Source organism: Acipenser ruthenus, chromosome 5 (genome assembly GCF_902713425.1).
Source record: "Acipenser ruthenus chromosome 5, fAciRut3.2 maternal haplotype, whole genome shotgun sequence".
Lineage (NCBI taxonomy): Eukaryota > Metazoa > Chordata > Actinopteri > Acipenseriformes > Acipenseridae > Acipenser > Acipenser ruthenus.
The window spans coordinates 75,192,956-75,215,391 of record NC_081193.1 but is presented as its reverse complement, the minus strand read 5'-3'; the positions used below and the strand labels follow the sequence as shown (position 1 = coordinate 75,215,391).

Here is a 22,436-nt window from a genome sequence, read left to right as displayed (position 1 = left end):
GGTTTCCCACGAGTAAAGTTCTGTTGGGGAAAAAAAATATAACATTTATTTAGAAATATAATCTTGTTAGGTAGTGTATACATTCATCTTTATTAATAATAATAATAATAATAATAATAATAATAATAATAATAGCCTGATAATTGGATTGTCTGACCTAGCCTGATTATTCTGTTATTATAATATTGTTTGCATTTCCTATGAGCAGCTTATTATGAGAAAGTATATTTTTTTAAAGAAAACCTACACATTCTGTGAAACATTCTTGTTGCTTTGTAAAATTCCAATAGGAGCAACCTAGAATTCTTTCAAACAATTAACATATTTCTAAATTATTTGCTTTTTTTTTTTTTTTTTAGTGCAGGGGTGCTTTTAAAACACTTTCTACTACAGAGGCGGAATAGCCTCTATTACTGTATTGTATTGAATGTATCAAAATTGCACTTTCCTAAAAGTGGGCAATTCATGGACAGGGTATATTTAGTATTTCACAGTTAACAAGAATGTCAAAATATGTGGTTATTGATTAGAAATTATCGCTTATCCCTCCTTTGAATTTTTTTCTTTTTTTTGCTTTTAATACATTAATGTGTGTTCATCCAGTATACTGGACACTTGTTCATTTATAAAAAATCAAAATGTTTCAAAAAATCTAATTTAGTTAACGTTGTCATTTTGGTGTTAGAGTACGGAGCAAACTTAATCCTTTTGTTTCAGGCAGAACAAATACAATTAATCAAGACAAGAAAACTGACACTTGCAACTTACATAATCTTTAGCAAAGCTGTTGTGTCTATTTCAATATGAATTCGACTCCCACGTGCACTGGCAATACCAGAGACAAAAGCTTTAAAACCAAAATGTTTCTTACAAAAAAATAACTGGCTGCCCACCTACTGTACTTCGGTTTCATACTGGTAGGGATATAGACCATTGCACAATAGTGATTTTGTAATTGCTGTATTGAATAGTGAAAAATTAAAAATAAATGGAATACAATCTATTGTTTTATAATTATGCTGTTTGCATACAAATAATATGAACTTCAACTTTCTGCTAAAACTTACTGCAGCAGCATAAAACATATTGCCTGGAATGAATCTATAAAAAAGATGCCTGCTTAAGGAAGACCCACTAATTCGAAATAGGAACAGTTACCAATCTGAATTAGTCAATTTGTGCTGGCTTTATATGGGGTTTGAATCATTGCGCTTACAATCCAAGGTTTTGGAAAGTACTCTTTAAATGTATACACTCCATGTCTGCTTGGCTGAAAGACAAAAGGCAAATCCAGATGGCTGATGTCATTTATCCATTATAGATTTACTTACACGCAATAATACACATATTAAGAGTCTTTAGATTTTTATAATTTTGATTTCTTACCTATTTAATATCATTATGTATGTTCTCTTGATTCTGTTTGTTCTACTTAGATCAATATTTGCCACGGTTACTAACCACGCCAATAAAAAAGCCTTCAAAAAGACTCCACATTGCTGATTAAGGGGAAATTAAGAGGAGAAGCATATCAGCATTATATTGTGCACTGAAGCTGCTGAAACAGTAATATGTTTCTCCAAAACTCAACATAGAAATTTGATCAAATGCATTTTTTAATATGAATCTGTGGTTCACAATTGTCGGCTAAACAACTCAATTAGCGGGAGTCTTTAGCGATAGCCACCACCAATGGAAAACAATTCCAGTTGAAATGGAATTGATCAGGTTTCTTCTTGTAGTTGTTCTGTATTGCATGTAATGTAATATCCAAAGTTAAACTCTAAACCGACACGTGTAAATAATTCAGTTTTAGCAAATAAACCTGTTGTAAAATACCAACATTAGAGACATCTAGCTCCTGTAAAAATAAAAGACATGAGACCAAGTTCCGGTACTTTCGAATGATGCTAAAGAATGGCCTTAGATAATATTAGCACCTACAGTCTCGCTTATTTTGTAGTTGTGGGTGTGCTAGAAGTCACCTTACAAAATAAAAACAAGAGACAGTGTTTTAAAAAAAGTTAAGGAGTTTATTCTCACACAATACAAGTAAGATAAAACAATATTGGAATTTAGAACACATGGAACACAACATGCAGTAGAATGTACATTTGTTTAAAAACCTAGACAAATGCAGACCTCTCCAGTTGAGGTACCAACACAAAACACAAATATTCAATACAACAAATGTAACATATACTTCACTTATACATACACAGACTTGTCATGAGTAGACTTGCTTGACTCATGTACACTTTGCCAAAGGCACATTAGAATCACATTAGAATCACATAAACAGAATTTCCTCAATCATATTGGTTATATATATATACAGATACACAAATATTTCAGCATTAAAAGCACAAGTAGTGCAATTTAAAACTCAAAATCCATATGGAAGTGTGGTGTAATCGGAATTTAAAACTCGACTGTTGTAAGTGATGCAATGAGAGGAGTTTGGGGTGTTGTCTTTTAATCTTTCGTGCCCATTCTCTTTGACAGCTGATGAATCAGTGACAACCGGCTCTTGGTTGATCAGTGTTGCATCTTTTTTACGAACTAGGTACTTCAAGGAATCAATGTCCACTTCATCAGCACTGGCTTCGTTCAAGGCAATTCCTTTCACTTTCATACATGCTTTCCCCATAAAGGTTTTGTAACCATAGGTTTTACGGGCAACAGAAACAAACTCGACTATATAATCACCTGCCGATAGTCTGCTAGTGAACTCCCCCAATTGATCACCTAGTGGAGGTTCCCAATCACCCGGTCGACTCACAAAAACAACCAAGTCTGTATCAATATAGAGGCATCTTTCCTGCAGCCTCTTCAAAAGACCATACTGCTGTAAGCGGGCATAAGCAGAGGCGAACGCGGCTATGAACACATTTCCTGGAGACTTGCGATGGTCTGAGTCATAACACCACTTCACAAAGGCAAGATTGTCTTGCACAAAGTTCAAATTCAACACTTTGAAGTGCTCTGAAAAAAGGAGCTTGTCAAACTCCTCTGGTTTGGAAATCGCAGTGCTTCTGGACGTTAATGGTCTGTTTCCAAATTCTCCCCAGAGAGAGTTTAGAAAAAATTCTGAGACCTGGGACCTGACTGGATTCAACTTTATTTTATCTTTGTCCAGCATGACACCTTTTTCATGACAGTCTCTTACATACTTTTCTTGCTTCTCATCAGTATCACACCAGCTGGGGTAACCTAGAGCCTCTTGTTTGTGCTTTAACTGGGTGTTGATGTACTTTTTGAATATACCATTAGATCTTTTAGCAAAATGCCATACCTCAAACACTTTCCCAATCCTATAGCCCTGCTCCAGAGCTTTTTCAATTTCAACTGTGCACCATATGCCTGTCAGGGCCCTACTTTCATCTTCATGAGTACAGGCAGTAGCTTGCTGTGTTGTTTCTGCACAAGTTCTACAAAGAGTAAATATTAACTTACCACCTATATGCAGTGGCAACACCGGAAACAAAAGCTTTCTTGGTGGGTACACAGTGGCTTTAGCTAGACCAAAGTATTCCTTAATATCGGCAATGGTTTCACGAATAACAACAGGATGGCCTACTGGAAATGTTTGGGTTTTATATAGCGAGGGATACAGACCATTTAAGGCATAATAATGGATCTTCTCCTCAGGCTGTGTTTTGTAGGCCAAGCAAATTGCATTTGTTTGACCCCCATACAACGCCCGACAAGGATCAAAGGGCTCAGGGCACTTCTTTCTTACGATGGCTCGCACCTTTGGATCTTTTTTCATGTCTGCCCACTTGTGCTCCCAAATTATTTGGACCTGAAGGTTACGGTCTTTTAGATATGAAAGTTTCTTCTGCAGATCCTTATACCTGCTGCTGTATGGTACCTCTCTGTTGCGTTTAACATCCACCGGGAAACACTGTGGACAGCCATGAGAAGAGCACCAACAAAACACATAGCATACATCTCCATCACTTTTGGTAGCAAACCCATCTACAAAATAGGGCCCTATAAGCTTTTCTCCAGAATTTAGGGCATGTTGAATAATCACCCCCTCCGAGACTGATAAGTATTCTAACCACTGGATGCTGGCTGTCTGGTTGCGTTTAAACTCTCCACGGTAGTTGTCCCTTGGCACAACAGCAATTTTATTCTTTGGAATAAAATTAGTCCTAAATGCAGCCATGCAAGCCTGCCCAGGAGTTGCGTATTTGAAAGGATCAATCCCTCCTTCTTTAAAGACCTCGTCTCTGAACTGCGAAAATGCTTCTCTCAGAATGTGAACGTTGTTTTTACAGTAGACTTCAAGTTCGTCACTTAACACAAATTTCCTGTCTTTGTGTGCCTCGTACCACCCTAAAAATGTATTATTGTCCACTGCAGTCACAATTTGCTCTCCAAAGTAATGGATAGGGGGCATCAACCCTGCGTACCTCTGATTTTTGGAAGTGTTGAAGAAATGTGGAAAATATCCTTTGGCCATTTCCAAACCCATTGCTTTTGGGATAGCTCTCAGCTTAATGGGTATAAAGGTGTAAGAATTAACAAACCGAATTTTCAAGTCCTTCATGTTAAAACCTATCACCTTGCTCCCCTGATTTACGGGCTCAGCAATGACAAACTTGCGAGCCAGATACCTCATAATGAGGTCGCTATCGTAGTTTCTGCAATTGTGTGCAAGGAAAGTATAACCCTGAAATCGCCCTCTGATAAAGAACTCGCAGAACTCTGCCACACAATTGTCACCATAAAATTCTTTCTCTAGCTGGCTGTCAAGGGCAAGAGAATAAATATAGTTAGGAACGCAATCTGTCAAACATTCAATATCGTAAAATATGTATTCCTTTGCTAGAGGTTCCGAGGCCAGTTTAGAAAGACAGCATCGATGCTTTTCAGCTCTATTTACCTCCCCACAACCTGGACATGAAACCCCTTGACACTGGTGAGCTTTACCAGAGCGAGTGAGTACACTGCCGTAGCACTCACTGCAGTGTTTAACAGAATCACACTGCGAGGGGTTTTGTTTTTGAAGCCGAGGATCCATTTGTGGCAGTTTGTGATTAGTATAGCAAAGTCTCGATCTACAGATTCGGTAACAGTCCTTGCACACAACCTTTTCACTTCCCACAAACCGACACTCTGGAATGAGGCAAACTTTGCAAATGGTATCACATTTGTGAGTGTTTCTAGTGCCAGTCGATTTGTGACAGCGGTCACATAAGAATGGAACACCCAGGAACATTTTCAGGTTTGTTATACCATAATAGTGGTTATCCTGTAAATACATAAAGTAACTGCGGGGATGGTAAGATGTACTAGTTTCAAACTCTTGGAGATTTGCTCCTCTGTAGTACACTCTAACTTTCACATCCAGTAACTTTTCAAACGTAGCAATGTCCGAGAAGCTCACCATGTGTTGCGGGGATAAATTAAGTCTCCTATGAAGCTCCTCAGCTTCTTGTATTAATTGTGGAAATCTAGCATTTTCCAAATCCATTAACCCCAACAAGGTGGCTGCAAAACAGAGATTGCTGTGCTTGTTTGGTATAATGAATAAACATCTTCTTTTAGAACGAACAAAGTCGTCAGAATAGACAGTTCCTATCTTTCTTGGTTTATGAATCCCTCCCCTTAGATTACCAACAGTGTTCATCACAAAGTATAAAGCATCACTTGACAAAATATCTTTTGTACCTTGAAGGGCATCTGCAGCTTTGTTGAGAAACTCATCAGCATCAATTTCATCAACACGCTGATTGACTATAATCGGCTCGTTAAGTGCATCTGCCCTAAGCTCAATTTGCACATAGTCATCAGGATTCAGTTCTTCAACCATGATATCAAACACTCTCTTGTGTGTCCGATGAATAACGTCATAGATTTTGGCAAACGAACCGAAATCCTCCAAATGTTCAAACTTAAAATGACAACGGAATTCACAGTTCCTAAAGATGGGTCTGTCAATCTTTTCTATGTGGGGAATAGTGAGCTCATCTCCATATGTCAATTTCTTTTGTGAAGCATTTATAGAAAAAACCCTACTGTCTGATGAATTTGTGGCAGAACTACCTTTCCCAGAGAGGTTTTCATTAACATGTGGGAAACCTGCATCTGGAACATTACTAACTTCCTCAGACATATTCTCGTTGACCTGACTACTAGTTTGTGTTTTTGGGGGAGTCGATTTCTGTTCAGTTGACACCAACTGTGAAGGAAGATGTGTCTCATGGCCCCTGTTCAGATTAAGTGCGGCAGAGGTTTTGTTCTGTTCAGTTAAGCTGAGTTTATCTCTGTATGTCAGTTTCTTTTGTGGCGCATTTATAGAAAAAACCCTACTGTCTGATGAATTTGTGGCAGAACTACCTTTCCCAGAGAGGTTTTCATTAACATGTGGGAAACCTGCATCTGTAACATTACTAACTTCCTCAGACATATTCTCGTTGACCTGACTACTAGTTTGTGTTTTTGGGGGAGTAGATTTCTGTTCAGTTGACACCAACTGTGCAGGAAGATGTGTCTCATGCCTCCAGTTCAGACTGAGTGGAACAGAGGCCCTGTTCTGTTCAGTTAAGTTCACTCTGCCCTCTTCATCACTAACAATTCCCTCTAAATCTGTATCTATATTTTCCTTAATCGTGTAGGCCCATGATGGTACAGGGTGCTGTTTATAAAAAGTACAAGTTAATTCCTCGACAAAAGATGAACTGTGAAAATTTAACAAATCCTGGGAGACAGTATTTACAAATTCAGTTTCAACGCTGGACATCTGTAGCTCATCTTGCTCTATGACTCTCTGTCTCTTAACATCTAAATGATCATCAGTTTCATGTTTCCTTTTAAGAGAGTCAGTGCTGAAACCACTGCGAGGTTTTAAGCTCTGGTTTTCATGGAGCAGTCCTTTCATTACAATTGTTGGATTCTGGTCTGAACCACCTGAGGTGGTGCGGTCCTCAGACAAGGAGTGTGTAACTTTGACATCCATTACCAATTCCTTGACTTATCACAGCCCTTTAGCTCTTGAACAGCTTATTGCCACCACAACGTAGAAAGACACAGTTTAAGCTTGCTGAATGCTGCCAGAAATTGGGGTTCTTCCTCTGCAAGTTCTGAAAAATAAATATACAAATGTTAGCTTACTGAAATAAAGTAAAAAATAATAAAATAAAAAAATGTTAGCAACACAGCTGCACCAAGAAGTATTCAAAAGCGATTGTCACAGTAAAAATATGTAAAAATCACGGCAGTCAATCACACAATGGTCACAGCTAAAGATTTGAACAAATATAATTATTCATGTATTTTTTTTTTTTTTAATTTAGTAGGTCGCCAACTACTTTTTTGTTGCTTTTTTTTTTTTTGTAGTGTCCAATTATTTTTGTTTAGCTCAGCTCACCGCTACCACCCCCGCGCTGACTTGGGAGCGGCAAAGACGAGCACACGCTGTTCTCCGAAGCGTGTGCCATCACCCGACCGCTTTTTTCCCCCCACACTGCAGACTCACCATGTAGCCACCCAGAGCTAGAGTGTCAGAGGACAATGCAGCTCTGGGCAGCTTAGAGGCAAGCCCGAAGGTGCCGGGCCAGACCACAGGAGCTGCTGGTGCAGTGAGCCGAGAACACTCTGGCCAACCGAACCCACCCTCCCTTCCTCCCTCCCTCCATCGGGCGGCACTCGGCCAATTGTGCGCCGCCCCCTGGGAGCGTCTGTCCTCTGTCGGCAAAGGAATAGCCTGGACTCGAACAGACGACGTCCAGACTATACTGGATGCGCCACACGGGAGCCCCTTTTAAAGTAATATTTTAATACAGTGCTCCCTAGCTACAAGGCTCTCGATGATAACGTGCCTCGGATATAACGCTCCTACAGCAGGACCCCCAATTTCATACACTAGTGATTAATGCAATTATCTACAGTAAATACAGTACCGGTGTTCAAACTGTAAAAAGCTTCTCAGTCTAACTTCCGTTTCTGTCTCTCCCTTTTGATACAGTATCTGAACTGAAGAAAAGCTGCGCTAATGCATTTACTTTTTTGCTGCGAGAGGAGCTGCGGCTTTTTCCAGGAGACGAGGCGCTTCAGCCCCGCTCCGGCAGCCGAACCTGGGGTGAGCCCATTCCCTCTTCCCTTCTCGCACTTGGTTTGATTGTCTGTCGCTTCGAACTGAACTCCCAACCACCGTTTAGCCAGGCTATTTATATTTTAAAATCTGCTAATTAAAATGATCCACAAATGGCAAGGTTATCTTATTTTTTTTTGGAAAAAACACAGCATTGATTACATGGTGCTTATGCATGGTTAATTCATGGAAAGTTACATTTTTGTTTCACTGTATGCATTATAGAGAGGGAGTTATTTTATTTTGTACTTTAGTCAGATGCGTGTTGTGTCCCGCGGCGACCCCGACCCCCTCCCCCATTTATAATGCTCTTCGGTTATAACGCTCATATTGAGTGTCCCGAGACCCGCGTTATAGCGAGGGAGCACTGGAATTTGTGCAAAGTAAACATATATTTAATGTATTTAACGTGTGCATGTAATGTGTTTTCTTTTAACATGCTTCTGTTCAAAACAGATTTTTTTTTATTTTTTTATAAACAGTATCTTTTAAACAACCGTAACAGGAATAGGCTTACTTTAATTCTAACATGTATACCTTGTCCGATGTAAAAAAAAAAATAGAAATATAGAATTTTTTTATATATATATATATATATATATATATATATATATATATATATATATATATATATATATATACACACACACTAAAATACACGATTGTAAATTGAAAATTTTACAATACTCTTTTCAGTAACGTCTATTTAAAACACAGCTGTGGTTTTAGATTAAAAGATTAGGATTGTTCTCCATTTACACTGTTGACAGGTTAAGCCTCAGCCTCAGTTCCTGTGTTACTTCCTTGGTCATTTCACCCCAGCAGTCTTCCAGGCCAAAGGACCCTCCAGATGAAATGAACCAGGGAGTGAGACAGGCTAAGTATGACTTTCAATTGGAGATTTATTTAACCCAGAATAAAAGTTTCAAAAGTTTTGAAAGAAACAAATGTTTTAACAAATATGTATTTTGATTTTAAAAGTCGATATTTGGCAATATTCTGGGTTAAATAAATCTCCAATTGAAAGTAATTTGAGACTTGCGTAATGAACGGATGTGCATGGCAGTAAATGTATCCAACTATTTTGTTAGCTACAATTAATTTAAATATGAACTTGTCATCTCATATGGTTTATAAAATATTCAGAGTTGAAGTTATTGATTATTTTATTGTTTAATAACTACTGAAAACAATCACATTTTTGTATCTCTTGCTTAGTTTAGAAATATTAACATCAAAAATAAAAATACAAGGGGGTTTATATTTTGTTTGATAATTTTAAATAGGGTGATAAATTACAATATAGTAAATAGACATTAACATTTCCTAAGCAGTTATAAAATCAACCTGAAAACGAGACAGTTTGCTTTATTTGAACCTTTTTTTAACAATTAAGCACGTGGCATGCAAAATATGGATACTGCTATATATGGTAACTGTCTGAATTTGTGGTGTCACTGTACATATCCCCTGAAAATGATCTAAAACAGCATTAAAAAGAGCACAATGTAAAATACTCACAACAAACATCCAGCAGTTCCATCATAAGTATACAAGTGTTCCTTTAATACAGAATTAGCAATACTGTGATACACTGACCCACTTCTATTCAGTGTTATGAAAATGTAGATCACTGTGACCTATATATTTCACAGTGTTAAATAACTTATTTTTTTAAATCTATTTTGCATTCTTTCAAACCCAAAGACGCATTACTCTGTCATCTGTTTTCTTCCTATGTGACAGAAAACACAAAACAGTTCCTAAGATTTTGTTTGGCCGTCAGAGCTTCAAAGTTACATATTAAAATAGTCCTAAATATTTTAAACGCGTACTAAACGTGGTTTTGACCCAGATGGCCTTCCATAGCCCTGCTCCGGAGAAATGTTTGTATTGAGAGTAAATGGAGCGGTCATATTTTGCAGATTTTCACCATGTTAAAAAAATGCATCAAACATTTGAAGTAAAACTGCTATTTTCTGAGCAGTCCCGTATTGTGGTATATGTGCAGAAACATGGCTTGAAACTATCAAATCTATGATTGTATGCAGTTTGGGAACCCCTGCAGGGGTGTGCAATTCGTATCACCCGATGCAACAAGATTTGTGTGAGGGAGCAGCAGCACAAAGAAATATCCACTAGAAAGGGTCCTGAGGGCATCAGATGATTTTTAATGGTTAGGGTTAGGTTTAAGGGCTGGGGTTGCTTAAGGTTAGGATTGGGGTTGGGTTAGGGTCAGGATGGGTTGGTTTCATAGAGTTGCTGAGCTCTGGAAGTGAAAGGTGAGAGTGCTTGGCAAATACCCTAGAATCATCCGATGCCCTCAGGACACTTTCTAGCAGATATTCCTTTACGCTGCTTACAAAGAAACCCAGAAATGGCTGCCCGAGAGCCTCTGGCAAGCTGTCCTTACAAAAGGTACCACCAAATGTTCCTGTTAATAAAACAATGAATTATCCTCTCCCAACACCAAACCCCTAAACCTAAGGTCAGTATCCTATACTGCAGCCATTACACATCTAAAGTAGTTCATGTTTGGCAGTGAATAAGCGTTTTTGTTACTTTAGAAAAAAGTGACTGGAGGTGCTCAGCCTGACAGGAACATTTTGTGGTACCTTTGTAAGCACTGCCTCTGGCAAGGCACAGACTAATCTTTTAAACTTAAGTTATTTACATTTTTTGTAAATTAGCAAGTAGGTGAGACTGCTTTCTTAATACATGAACCTGATATTTAAATGCAGCAAATCTAGTAAAGTTACATCAAAAACAACCACCAGTGTCGCCAAGGTATTAGTTTAGAAAAAAAAAAAAAACATGTTGTGTAATTTAACACTTGTTGAGATGTTTAAAAAATAATAATAATAAATTTGAAGTTTATTGTTTAGAAGCATTTCAAGATAAACTTTCCCTGGCAAAAAAATATGATTTTTTTTTCCCCTTTCGATTTTAGTGTTGCTAACCTAGTTTGCCATTTACCATATTTAAAATTTGTTTGTTTTTAAACGCTATTAGTTATTTATTGGAAATGCACAAAACTATTAAAACATGAAGATTGACCAATATGTTTGAGAGACTTAAATACTTATATACGAGATTCTATAGAATAACTTATTTTAAAATAAAATACAGACTGTAAATCACAGGGCAATGTGCTTATGTATTAATTCATTGATGTATTTATTTCAGTGAGAGTAGTGCAGGGAAAGAATGATGCCCTCCCAATTTTATTTATTTTTTTAAATTTATTTTAAAGCAATCAGGGTATGAAACCAGGATCACCCTCTTGCTGCAGCAGTATTCCAATTAGCCATCATGGGACAAAATGTTAGATAAGGAATAGCTGTAAAATGTTGCACGCGGTTTAAAAAAATTGAAGCTATATATATAATAAAAGTAAACAAATAAAAACATGTCTGCAGAACTTGATGATTTGATGGAGCCTATTTCGGTAGAAAAACAGTAAAAATGCACACAAGAAAATAAAATAAGACTCTGGGGTTCAGCAGTTACAAAACTGAAAGGTGAAGAAAATTCAGAATTCCACATCTGCAGTAACAGTTGTAATAGGCAACGATTTCGTGTCTGTGAAATGAAACAAACTACACCTGTCCATGAGGAGTTGGATTCAGTTTACAGAGAAAGAAAAAAACAGGCAAAAGTTATTTCGCAGGTATTACTAATTATCGTTCTACTCTTTCTGTATGTTACTTAAATTGACTAGCAAATGTGTTCACTGAAATGATAATTTTCTTAAGTACGGTACATATTTGTTGAGGTGAGGTCACGGGGAAGCTTATGTCTATCTTTAATAATTTAGTGAACCCGTCAAGCTTAGGCCACTGTTAATGACTAATTTACTGATCGCGTTCACTGTTAAATAAAACCCAAATCCTGCAAGTTATATTCTACTTTTTGTGTGTGTTTTGTGCGACGGAGAGGGTGCAAGCAGATTTGTAAGGTGGTCAAGTGGATCTTTCTGGCACGTTGTCCCTTGGACAACAAGTTTTATCTATTCAAAAACTGCACACCCCTGCCCTGTGTTAACAGACCCTAGGTCAGGTCTTTTTGGAAAGAATCATATAGCAATGCATGGGCTATTTATTTACTGTTTTACATGCGTTCTCTTTTAAACTGGACTTCATTAACTACAGAAGCATTGTACCGCGACGAGGTATATGTTTCATAGAGTTTTACTTTATTTAGAACTAACGCGTGCAAACAAAAAATGAAATTACTTTAAACAAATGCTGTTATCCCCGTCATAAATAAGTCTAATAAAAATGATATTATCAAGGAGTTAAACCAACTTCCACCATAAAATGCACTGTCCAATTACAAAGAAAATATATTGTTTTTAATAAAATTCCACTTACATGGTTGGTAAACACATTATGCAAAAATCCTGTAGTAAAATTTCTTCCCAGTTTTGATTCTCGTGTTTTTTTTGCATTCCAAAAGCCTAGAATTAATACTCGTTTATATCTCGTCGCTCTGTGTTTGACTTTTATTGCTCAAGCCTGCAGCGTCTCATTCCACCGCAGTCTATACCGTAACCAACGTGTTCTTTCAACCACGAGGTTTGCGGGACAACTGTGATTGGCTAGCGACAGGATGCGTTTTAAAATTCATCGGCGCGCTGCATCGCTGAGTCGGAAGTGACGTCACTTTTTGCGCATCGGCGCGGGAAATTTAACAGTTTGGTGAATCAACACAGCTGATAATAACAACAGAAAGGTTGCTGCTGATAATAGTATCTCAGTACAGCAGACAAACTTCCACGGTGGGAGCGACCATTTTGGTTTGCTGCAGTTCACCGATTCTCAACCCCTGTGAATCTGCTGCTTCAGCTGTGACGCACCGGTGAATTTAACAACAGCTGAGCAACTCCTGGTGAATTTAACAACGGTTTAGTGAATCTGCTTTACATCGGTGCATGCAGGGGTGAATTTAACCCCCCTATTTTGTTCAGAATTTAGCTACATCTGTTATGTTTTGGGTCATATTGACCCGATGCAATTTCAAACTGATTTAAAACCGCTTTAAATTGATTAAATGTTTTTATTTGCAAAGGTTTTACTCTTTTATGCTGTTTTAGTCCAGGAGCTGTGATAAAACTTATTTGACTGCCAACCTGGGCGCTCCTCATTTTGGAATGTCTTTACCAGTAAGATGCTGTTGCAATACTGACAGAGAAAATTAGGCTCTATATATATATATATATATATATATATATATATATATATATATATATATATATATATATATATATATATATATAGTTTGTTTTTTTGATGATAACTATCTCCAGACAGGTGTAGCCATTCCCAGAAATAATGATACAAATATAATAATAATAATAATAATAATAATAATAAACGAACAAATTAAAGAAGTTTGTTTTATTCCTGCACACAAATCTACATAGATAAATGCCACGGGTCACAGTGACCCGAAACATCTTATTTGTATACATGACCTGTTCTAAATAAAAAATAAACATCTCAAAGGTTCTGTTTTCTGTGTATAAGTTCATGACCCCAACTTAGGAAAAGTCATCAAATATTATACAGAAAATGAAAAGAAAAATAGCATTTAAGCTAATTGGAAACTAGAGTTGGGTCAAATAGACCCGAAACCTAATAGGAGGGTTAACAACACCCATATAGACTGTGGCTCTGTCCACACTATGCCATTAAACCGTACCATGCCTCAATACATTTTTTTGGCCCTGTCCACACAACATAACAGAACAAGTACCGTACTCAAAAACGGTTAAATTCAGCTCAAACTGCGTCCACACAGAAGTACACTTTCATGTTTAGTCGGGCATAATGCGTCCACACACTTATTCATATAGTTCGGTTACAGTTCATAGTACCACAATGAACAGTGGAAATTAATACGATATTATCCCACCACGCACTGTATTTTATTTTAAAATAACGTGTTATGCTTCATATTAACAGTGGTGCATATTGCTAAAAAGAAATAAAACAAGTATTTTGGAAAGAAAGTAAATGCGAACACACACAGAGAAGCAGGGCTTGACGTTTTCGGTTTATATTGTTAATCAGGTGACGTTAATCAAGAGACTACCCCATGAGTTGGTCTCGAGTCCAGTTGTTGAGTACGGTGTTAAACGCTGCGTAGTGTGGACGCAAACCGTATTTAGCACTTTTAAGCCAGCTTAAATGCAACTACTATGGTTTAAAGTCATAGTGTGGACAGGGCCATACAGTCTCGAGTCCGGTTCTAATTAGATTGCATCAGGTAGTGCGGAGAAGTGTGGACGCTGTAATAGGCCTACCGTACTACATTTTTTGTGTATCCTCCAGTATTCCAAAATGGTTTGTGGTATGTTTGGCGAAATCCTGGCGCCTGAAGGATGTGCTATCACTGTACACTCCGCAATGGGTATTCATTTTTATGCTTAAAAAAAACTGTTAGGACATCTCTGTTAAACTACTGGTGAAAATAACAAAAGCACAACGTTAAATTAGCGATCGCAAAAATGAAATGTATGTTAAAAGTAGGATTGGGGATGTACAATTCACGTAATTTATCAGCTCTGTTTGAAATAAAATTAAGGGCACCAGAATTAGGCGCAGGCAAGACATGAAGGTAAAACAAAGAATGTTTTGTAATTAACAGCTTTTTCTGAGTTTAATTATAACAGAATCAGCTCAATTTGCTTAGGGACTTCACCTGATTAAAAATAAAACCTGAAAATACACCTCTTTTAATATGAAGCATAACACATTATTTTAAAATAAAATACAGTGCGTAGTGGGATACTATTGTATTAATTTCCAGTTCATGTGCTGCTAGAAATTGTAACCAAACTATTCTAATAGTGTGTGGACGCAGTAAGCCTGCTAAGCAGTGTGGAGTAGTGGTTAGGGCTCTGGACTCTTGACCGGAGGGTTGTGGGTTCAATCCCAAGTGGGGGACACTGCTGCTGTACCCTTGAGCAAGGTACTTTACCTAGATTGCTCCAGTAAAAACCCAACTGTATAAATGGGCAACTGTATGTAAAAATAATGGTTCTAATTAGATCGCATCAGGTAGTGCGGTTTATCAGAAGTGTGGACGCTGTAATACCAAACTACATGTTTTGTGTATCCTCCAATATCCCAAAATGCTTTGTGGTATGTTTGGCGAAATACTCAGTGCAGGCGCCCGAAGGATTTGCTATCAATGTACACTGCGCACTAGATATTCATTTTTATGCTTCAAAAAATCTTTCAGGACATCTCTGTTAAACTAGTGGAGAAAATCTTATTTTTCTGGAATCGTACTTGTGCTTGCTAGAACCAAAGTCATTGTATTTATCTTGCGCTTAACCGTATTATTACTTGTACTGTGATCCTTGAAATGTATTTTTGTTTACGACTGTAAGTCGCCCTGGATAAGGGCTGCTGCTAAGAAAGAAAGAATAAATAAATAAATAAATAGATAGATAAATAACGGAAACACAGCGCTAAATTAGGCGACTGCAAAAATGAAATGCGAGTTAAAAGTAGGATCGGGAATGAACAAATAACGTAATTTGTCAGCTCTGTTTGAAATAAAATTAAGAGGACCAGAATTAGGCTCAGGCAAGATATGAAGGTAAAAACAAAGATTGTTTTGTAATTAACAGCTTTTTCTGAGTTTAATTATAAAACAGAATCAGCTCAATTTGTTTAAAGGGACTTCACCTGATTAAACATAAAACCTGAAAACTTCAAGCCCTACTTGTGTATGTGTTCGGATTTACTCTTTCCGCAATACTTGTAATATTTAATTTATGCAATATGGACCTCTGTTAATATGGGGCATAACACATAACACTGTCGTATTCATTTCCACGGTTCGTTGCGCTGCTGGGAATTGTAACTGAACTATTCTAATGGTGTGTGGACGCAATAAACCTGACTAAACATGAAACGGTACTTCAGTGTGGACGCTTTGAGCTGGATTAATTAGAGCGGTTTCGAGTACGGTTCTCGAGATCGTTTATGTAGTGTGGACAGGGCCTTTAGTGTGGATGCTTTGAGCTAGATTAATTAGTGCGGTTCTCGAGATCGGTTATGTAGTGTGGACAGGGCCTCTGGTAACCGACAGGTGACCACGTACGGTCTTGTACGAAAATTTTAACTATAAGTGTAATCGCGATCTATCAACCACGTTTATTTACCAAACTTTGCCTCATGCAATCATTATTTCGTCTGATTGTCTCATGATAACATATCGATGAGTTTGAATGAATGCAAAATAGATTTCAAAATGTCACCTGGTAAAAAAATAAACACCCAGGACCATCCAACACAAACACACACATACACACTACATCAAGTAAAGTAACTTACCTGTATCTGGAATACCAAATCCTGTGGCCAACAGATTCAAAATGAAGACTAAATCACGGTTTTAATTAGAGCAGACTCTTCCTTATTAAAAAAAAAAGTGTTTCAGAAAGATTAATGGCTATCGGAGACATGTGGAGATATAACAAGGTTGGTGTTAGATTCATAACATTTGTATAATTTGTATTCAATAACTGAGCAAGACATTGGTCATATTCCTTTCGTATGAAGTCATGTACATCCAGTTTCATCTCAACCTTTTCTAAGCTAAGTAACCAGCATTTATCCTAAGACCAGAAAGGGGGAAAAACACAGGTATTCATGCTACAAAGTAAAGTACCAGCACTTTAGACATTAATATTAACATTATTATGCTAAAAAACTGGAGTTCATAAATTATTGAGGTGTCTCCACCAGGCTTGTATGCACAAGCAATGATGGCGCTTTTAATCTCATTTTACCAACAGGAGTCAGAATCTGTAGTGGCAATGCATTACACAATACTCTCCATTACACTCAACCTCCCCCAGACAACTGCAGCCATTTGTTAAGTATTCGAGTCACAGTGGAATGAAGGCTGTGCACAAACCGGTGACCACACTGCAACAGAGCATTTGACCTGCACAAAGGATTGTTTGTACAGGCAGTTACAGAGCTGTGAACCTTATCTCACCAGGTGTCAAAGGATCGTTAAAGGCAGTTTGACACACAACACTGTCTATAACAAAAGGACTATTATATTTTGCATGTTTCCTTTCCATATTTTGGTGGTATCCATCATTTTTCAGCATAACAAATCATTATTCTTTATGTTCCTGATTCTTTTCAAAATTCCTAACAATAGATTGTTTGGATGTATTATGCATTGTGTAATTAATTTAATTTAAAGAATTATGAGATGGTGTCTGGAAGAAGTGGTAGCTCTAAGGTCAGTGGTCACTTCAATGCAGTAGTGAAACATGGCAGGTGATAGGCAATACAATTCTATGGATCATACAGGGTCTGCAGCTGACTCCTAAAGTTGTATTGAATTAACAGCTTAATATGGACATCAAGTGCTCCGGCACCTTCCAGATAGCACTAAAACTTAAATATGTTGTACTGTCACAGAGTTAGCAATATTTTTTCTATGAATCATTTCATGAATAAGTACGTTTCATTTTTTTTTACTGAACTTACAGGGGAAAAAAATCAAATATAAATATATTTCTTGAAATTTAACTTGTTACCAATTGAAATATTGAGCAGCTCCAGCAAACGGAACCCTCCTGCACTGTGCTATTTAAAATGTAGCATTCATCCACTACATTTTCACTGGGACTGAATGATACAACCGAGCTTAAAATAAGAAACCAGCAAATGAAATAAGAAAACAGCTTAAACATACCTGGTTGTTTCTGCACACACTGTGGCAGACACTCACGTCACAACTGCATTTTGTGCTGAACAGCAACACAAAGAGCAGGGCTACCTGACAAAGCAGCTTGCTGTAATTCCACACTCTAGCTTGTATCTTCTCCATTGTCCTAGAATTCATTCAACACTACTTATTTTGATAACTCACTTGTAATTCATCGCACAGCTACATTAAAGTGTTACATTTGCTGTTTGTAATAACAAACAGTAATAAAACAAACTTTGATCTATACTGTTTCCACCAGATCTCCAGTATCAGCCACTCCCTGTTATATCTTTACAGCATAACACCTGTTGCTGAATTGCACAGCTTTCAGTTCAAAAGTCTAGGAACCAAAAAAAGAAAATATCCGCTGCCTAAAGTCCAGTTTCTTACTTTAAAAATATTGCTTATTAAACATAAGCAAAGGTTATGACGAGATATTACCCACAATCTGGGACTGGGAATTCACACAGCTAGGGGGTTCAGGAAAAAAGCTGGTAGATATAAAACAGAGGAGGCTAAGAAATCTGTGATTACAGGTAGTTTAAGAATGTGACTCAGAGTTTGTTCAAATGAAACTTTGAAATAGGTCACTGTGACAGTGTTGATTTTAGCCGGCAAATCAATTCTGTTTTTATCAGAGTAACTATATTCTCAATTGTAGATACAGGTTGTTTAAAACAAGTTTAAGGATTATCACCTAGTTTTGTTCTTTGATCTATGTTTTTTTAATATCATATAATAGGTTTTAAAAGTATGAAAACTGTAGTACACAGTATGTGTATGTGGTATGGTGTGGGTGTTTATATTTCTTTTTTCTTGGATTTAGCCAGACACCAGGCAGATTTTGAACTAGTTCAAATAAATCTCATGATATCTTTAATGTTTGACAGGACTTAATGTCTCGTCTGTTGGACAGCACCTCCAACAGCACAGTGCTCCCTAAAACCGCCTGTGGTACACTGTGGTAAAAGCACAGCAAAGTGTAGTAAAGCACAAGCAAGCATGGTAAATCACAGAAAAGGTAAAGCATGGTAAAATATATATGTTCAATAGCAGTAAATAATATGACATGGAAGCATGCTCAAAGAATAAGTTAGTAAGTTCATGTTTCCCATCAATTATGAGATTAATAATTCCACCAGTAGGATATAAAAGGGATGCAGAAAGCTAGTGACAGAGGGGACTGGCAGTAAAGTGTGCTGTCAGCAGTATCGTCCACAACAGAGCCTGGTTTACCTATTTGAAGCCAATATGTTTATTTATTGTCTGTTTTTTCATGTTTAACTGCCTGCATTGCCCTTCCCGACCATTGGGTGGCCTGTCACAAGCACCTACAAAAGTTTAAAAGTAACAACATTCTAAAACAAAATGTCATTTTTTAGTACTTTGCAAGATTTGTTATTTGTCCTTCACTGCAGTAGCAAAAAAAACTATGAAAATGTATACAGGAAAACCTAGAATATACCACCATAGTTCATTAGAAATTATGTACATTTTCAGTTCTGCAGAGATCGATTTAGTGTCATCTGAAGTTTTACAATTCATTTTGTTCCTGAATTCCTGTGCATAGTCTGATCAAAAGGCCTCTATTTGAGGCAGAGTCAAGGGCTGGCTAATCGGGGATAAACGTAAGTAAATAATTACATTGATACCATCTGTTTGGTTTTATTTGTTAGGGCATTGTGTTAAATTGTTCGCTCAGAATTGATTTCACTGATCAGCCTTTCTGTGTTTAAAGTCAACACTAGTCATACCTTGTCATAGCGTTTTGTAATCAGCATTATTATCAGAAAAATGTTTGGGTAATAATATTGTATCTTGGTGTTGGCTGGGGAATTAAACCCAATACCAGGTAACCGTGTGTGGATAACTGCATGTTGTTTTGTTTTATTGCCTATTTAAATGCTATGGTGATTTTTACTTTCCACATGCACCCCCTGGTGGTGGAATGTTGCAGCTGTTATTTCTTTGACTGGGATTTTAGGAGAACCCACATCACACAGGGGGAATGTTGAAATCCAGATATTGTGCGCCTTCTTAATAATGGGTGGTAGAGGACATAGCACTCTGACACGCTAACATGGATGAATGTCTGCATAATTTACATGCAAATGATGTAATATTAAAAACCCTTGAATTGCCTTTTTATGTTATGAGATATTGTGATCCAACAACTGAATTCTGAATTAAACCTGTGTACATTGTTTGTTTTTGTTTTTGTTGTAGTTTTTTTTTTCTTGTAGCATCAGTGCATTTGATGTGAAAAGCCTTCTAGAAACAAGATCCACTCAGTTTATTAAATCATTTTCCTGTAAGGATCATCAGCCACCACGTTCTTCACTTGCCTCAGAATACCTAAAGTGAAGTAGGTGTGAGGGGTGGGGGGGCTGGTCCAATTGTTAGGGGTGTCCAATCCTGGTACTGTAGGGCCGGTGTACCTCCTGGTTCTTGTTCCAACTGTGCCATAAATTACCTAATTAGAACAATAATTGGTTATTTCTGTTTTCTAAGCTAAAGGCATGACATATCTGTATTTTATGAAGCTTCAGAGAAAGGGACTCCAGTAGATTAAAGATTAAGTAGCTTCAAATGTCAGTTCTTTTTTTAAATATTTTTTTTACATTTCCCTGACTTGATGTTTGCTCTCAGTTGTTATGGGCACTGTTACTCCATTAATGAACATACTTCCTTGTTCAATTTAAATCACGTGACAATGACATTTTTCAACTCTGCTTGCCCCACAAAATGATGCAAACACTATAAAAGGTAGGGATAATATAAATAAAAACTATTCAAATTTCATTTGAATCTTAAACTGTAACAGATAATCTGAGACATAAAAGAATAGGAGCATGACACATGCCACGCCAAATGTGTGTGCTGACAGGTAACTGAATCACGATACAACAGTGTTTCAGATTTTGTTTTCAGTAAATGCTGCAGCCACAATCCCAGTGAAACATTTTCTTCTCCAGGCAAGTTTTGTAAAGCTGCAGTCCTTTTTGCTGTCAGTAGGTGGCACCATGATGTTCTACTGTACTTCTATCAAATCATCTGTGGTTCCCATATGCCTTTATACAGTGGCAACGATTGCACTGGCATTGATGTAATTGTAGTGTATGTCCCCAAACATTACCCTAACAGTAAGCCTATTTGTACCATTCCAAGATATTTTAATATATCTTTCAGTATCCTCATGTGACTCGGTGCAGGTTGGCAAGTAAAATGTAATTGATTTTGATTTGAAGTATGTTTGTTGTAGAATGAAATCACAGTGCTCTATAAATTCTTCTGATCCTTTAGTGAGGCTAGTGTTGTTTTAAAAATATACCAAAATGTAATATTTGTTTATTATTATTATTATTATTATTATTATTATTATTATTTATTTATTTATTTATTTATTTATTTCTTAGCAGACGCCCTTATCCAGGGCGACTTAGTCACCAAATATTTACATATTTACAATATTTTACAATGTTGTTGTATAAACTGCATCGTTTATCTGACATCAATTACATTTTTCGTCACTGTATTGAAACATATTTTATACGTTTTTTTAAAGCAGAAGTAATGCAGTTCCAGTCTATGGCAGGTAAACTATACATTGGTCTTTGTATTTTGCTAGACAAATGGGTTACTAACAAATAAAAGACCTCTAATGTACTTCACATAGAAGTGACAAGTATCGCCCCAGCATGAAATCTTATCACCTGAATATCTCAACTACGATATGTTAATGAAGACTTGGTGGGGTCAATGCTACTTGAATAGCCTGTCAGTTGACTATTCCCAGAGACAATAGAATGGAATCCAGTGTGAAACTAGAGAGAGTGTTCTACAATTGGTTTCAGTTGTGGCTTCCCTGAGTTAGTTTCAGGTTGTTTGCAAATACTCAAATACTCAAATCAGACCACCAACCTTATTAGAAAACAAGCAACATTAATTGATTGTATAATTCAAACAGTGTTTCAGTAAAATGTGCTTGTTGTTCAGTTTTCTTGAGGCTAGATTCATAAATCCATGGGGGTATGGGGTTAAGGAATATGGTCCATAAAGGGTAGTGTTTGAATGTGGCCTCATTCATAAACGACATTTTGTGCCACGTTAGTGCACTATGTAAGGCATACAGATTGTAAAAATAATCATGCACGTTTAACAAAAATGCTATAGGAATATCTAAGCATTTCTTTTTTTCCGTGCTTATTTATTTTGAATATTAGAGACAATATGCCTCAGGTATGAAGAATGCCCCTGAATCTAATATCCTCCTAATAATTATTAACTCATAGCTAACCAAACTCATGTTACAGTATATTCACTATGGTTGACACACAATGTAGAAAAGAAAAGGCAGTGGTGTAATTTATGCACATTTAACTCACATAAAAGTCTATTTTTATCAATGAATGAAGAAACTTTTTTGTTGTTGTTTTGACGTGTCTGCGTGAGTTTGTTTCGGATGGCAGGGAGTAAGAGGGTATGTATTCTGAACGGGACACATTTCTGCAATGGTTGGAAGAGGGGGTGTCAAAAATGTTGAGGGGGGCTGGGGGGTTGAACCAAATGAATCAACTGTTGC

General features: G+C 37.0%; 1 protein-coding gene across 1 annotated transcript; it reads right to left on the bottom strand.

The window, feature by feature from the left end:
• Positions 1-2,012: 2,012 nt before the first annotated feature.
• Positions 2,013-12,770, bottom strand: LOC117402631 (uncharacterized). Its single transcript, XM_034003968.3, has 2 exons — positions 12,478-12,770; positions 2,013-7,094 (listed from the first exon to the last, which is right to left on the bottom strand). The coding sequence occupies exon 2, from the start codon at positions 6,968-6,970 to the stop codon at positions 2,387-2,389; it is 4,584 nt and encodes a 1,527-aa protein (XP_033859859.3). The 5' UTR covers positions 6,971-7,094; positions 12,478-12,770; the 3' UTR covers positions 2,013-2,386.
• Positions 12,771-22,436: the final 9,666 nt, after the last annotated feature.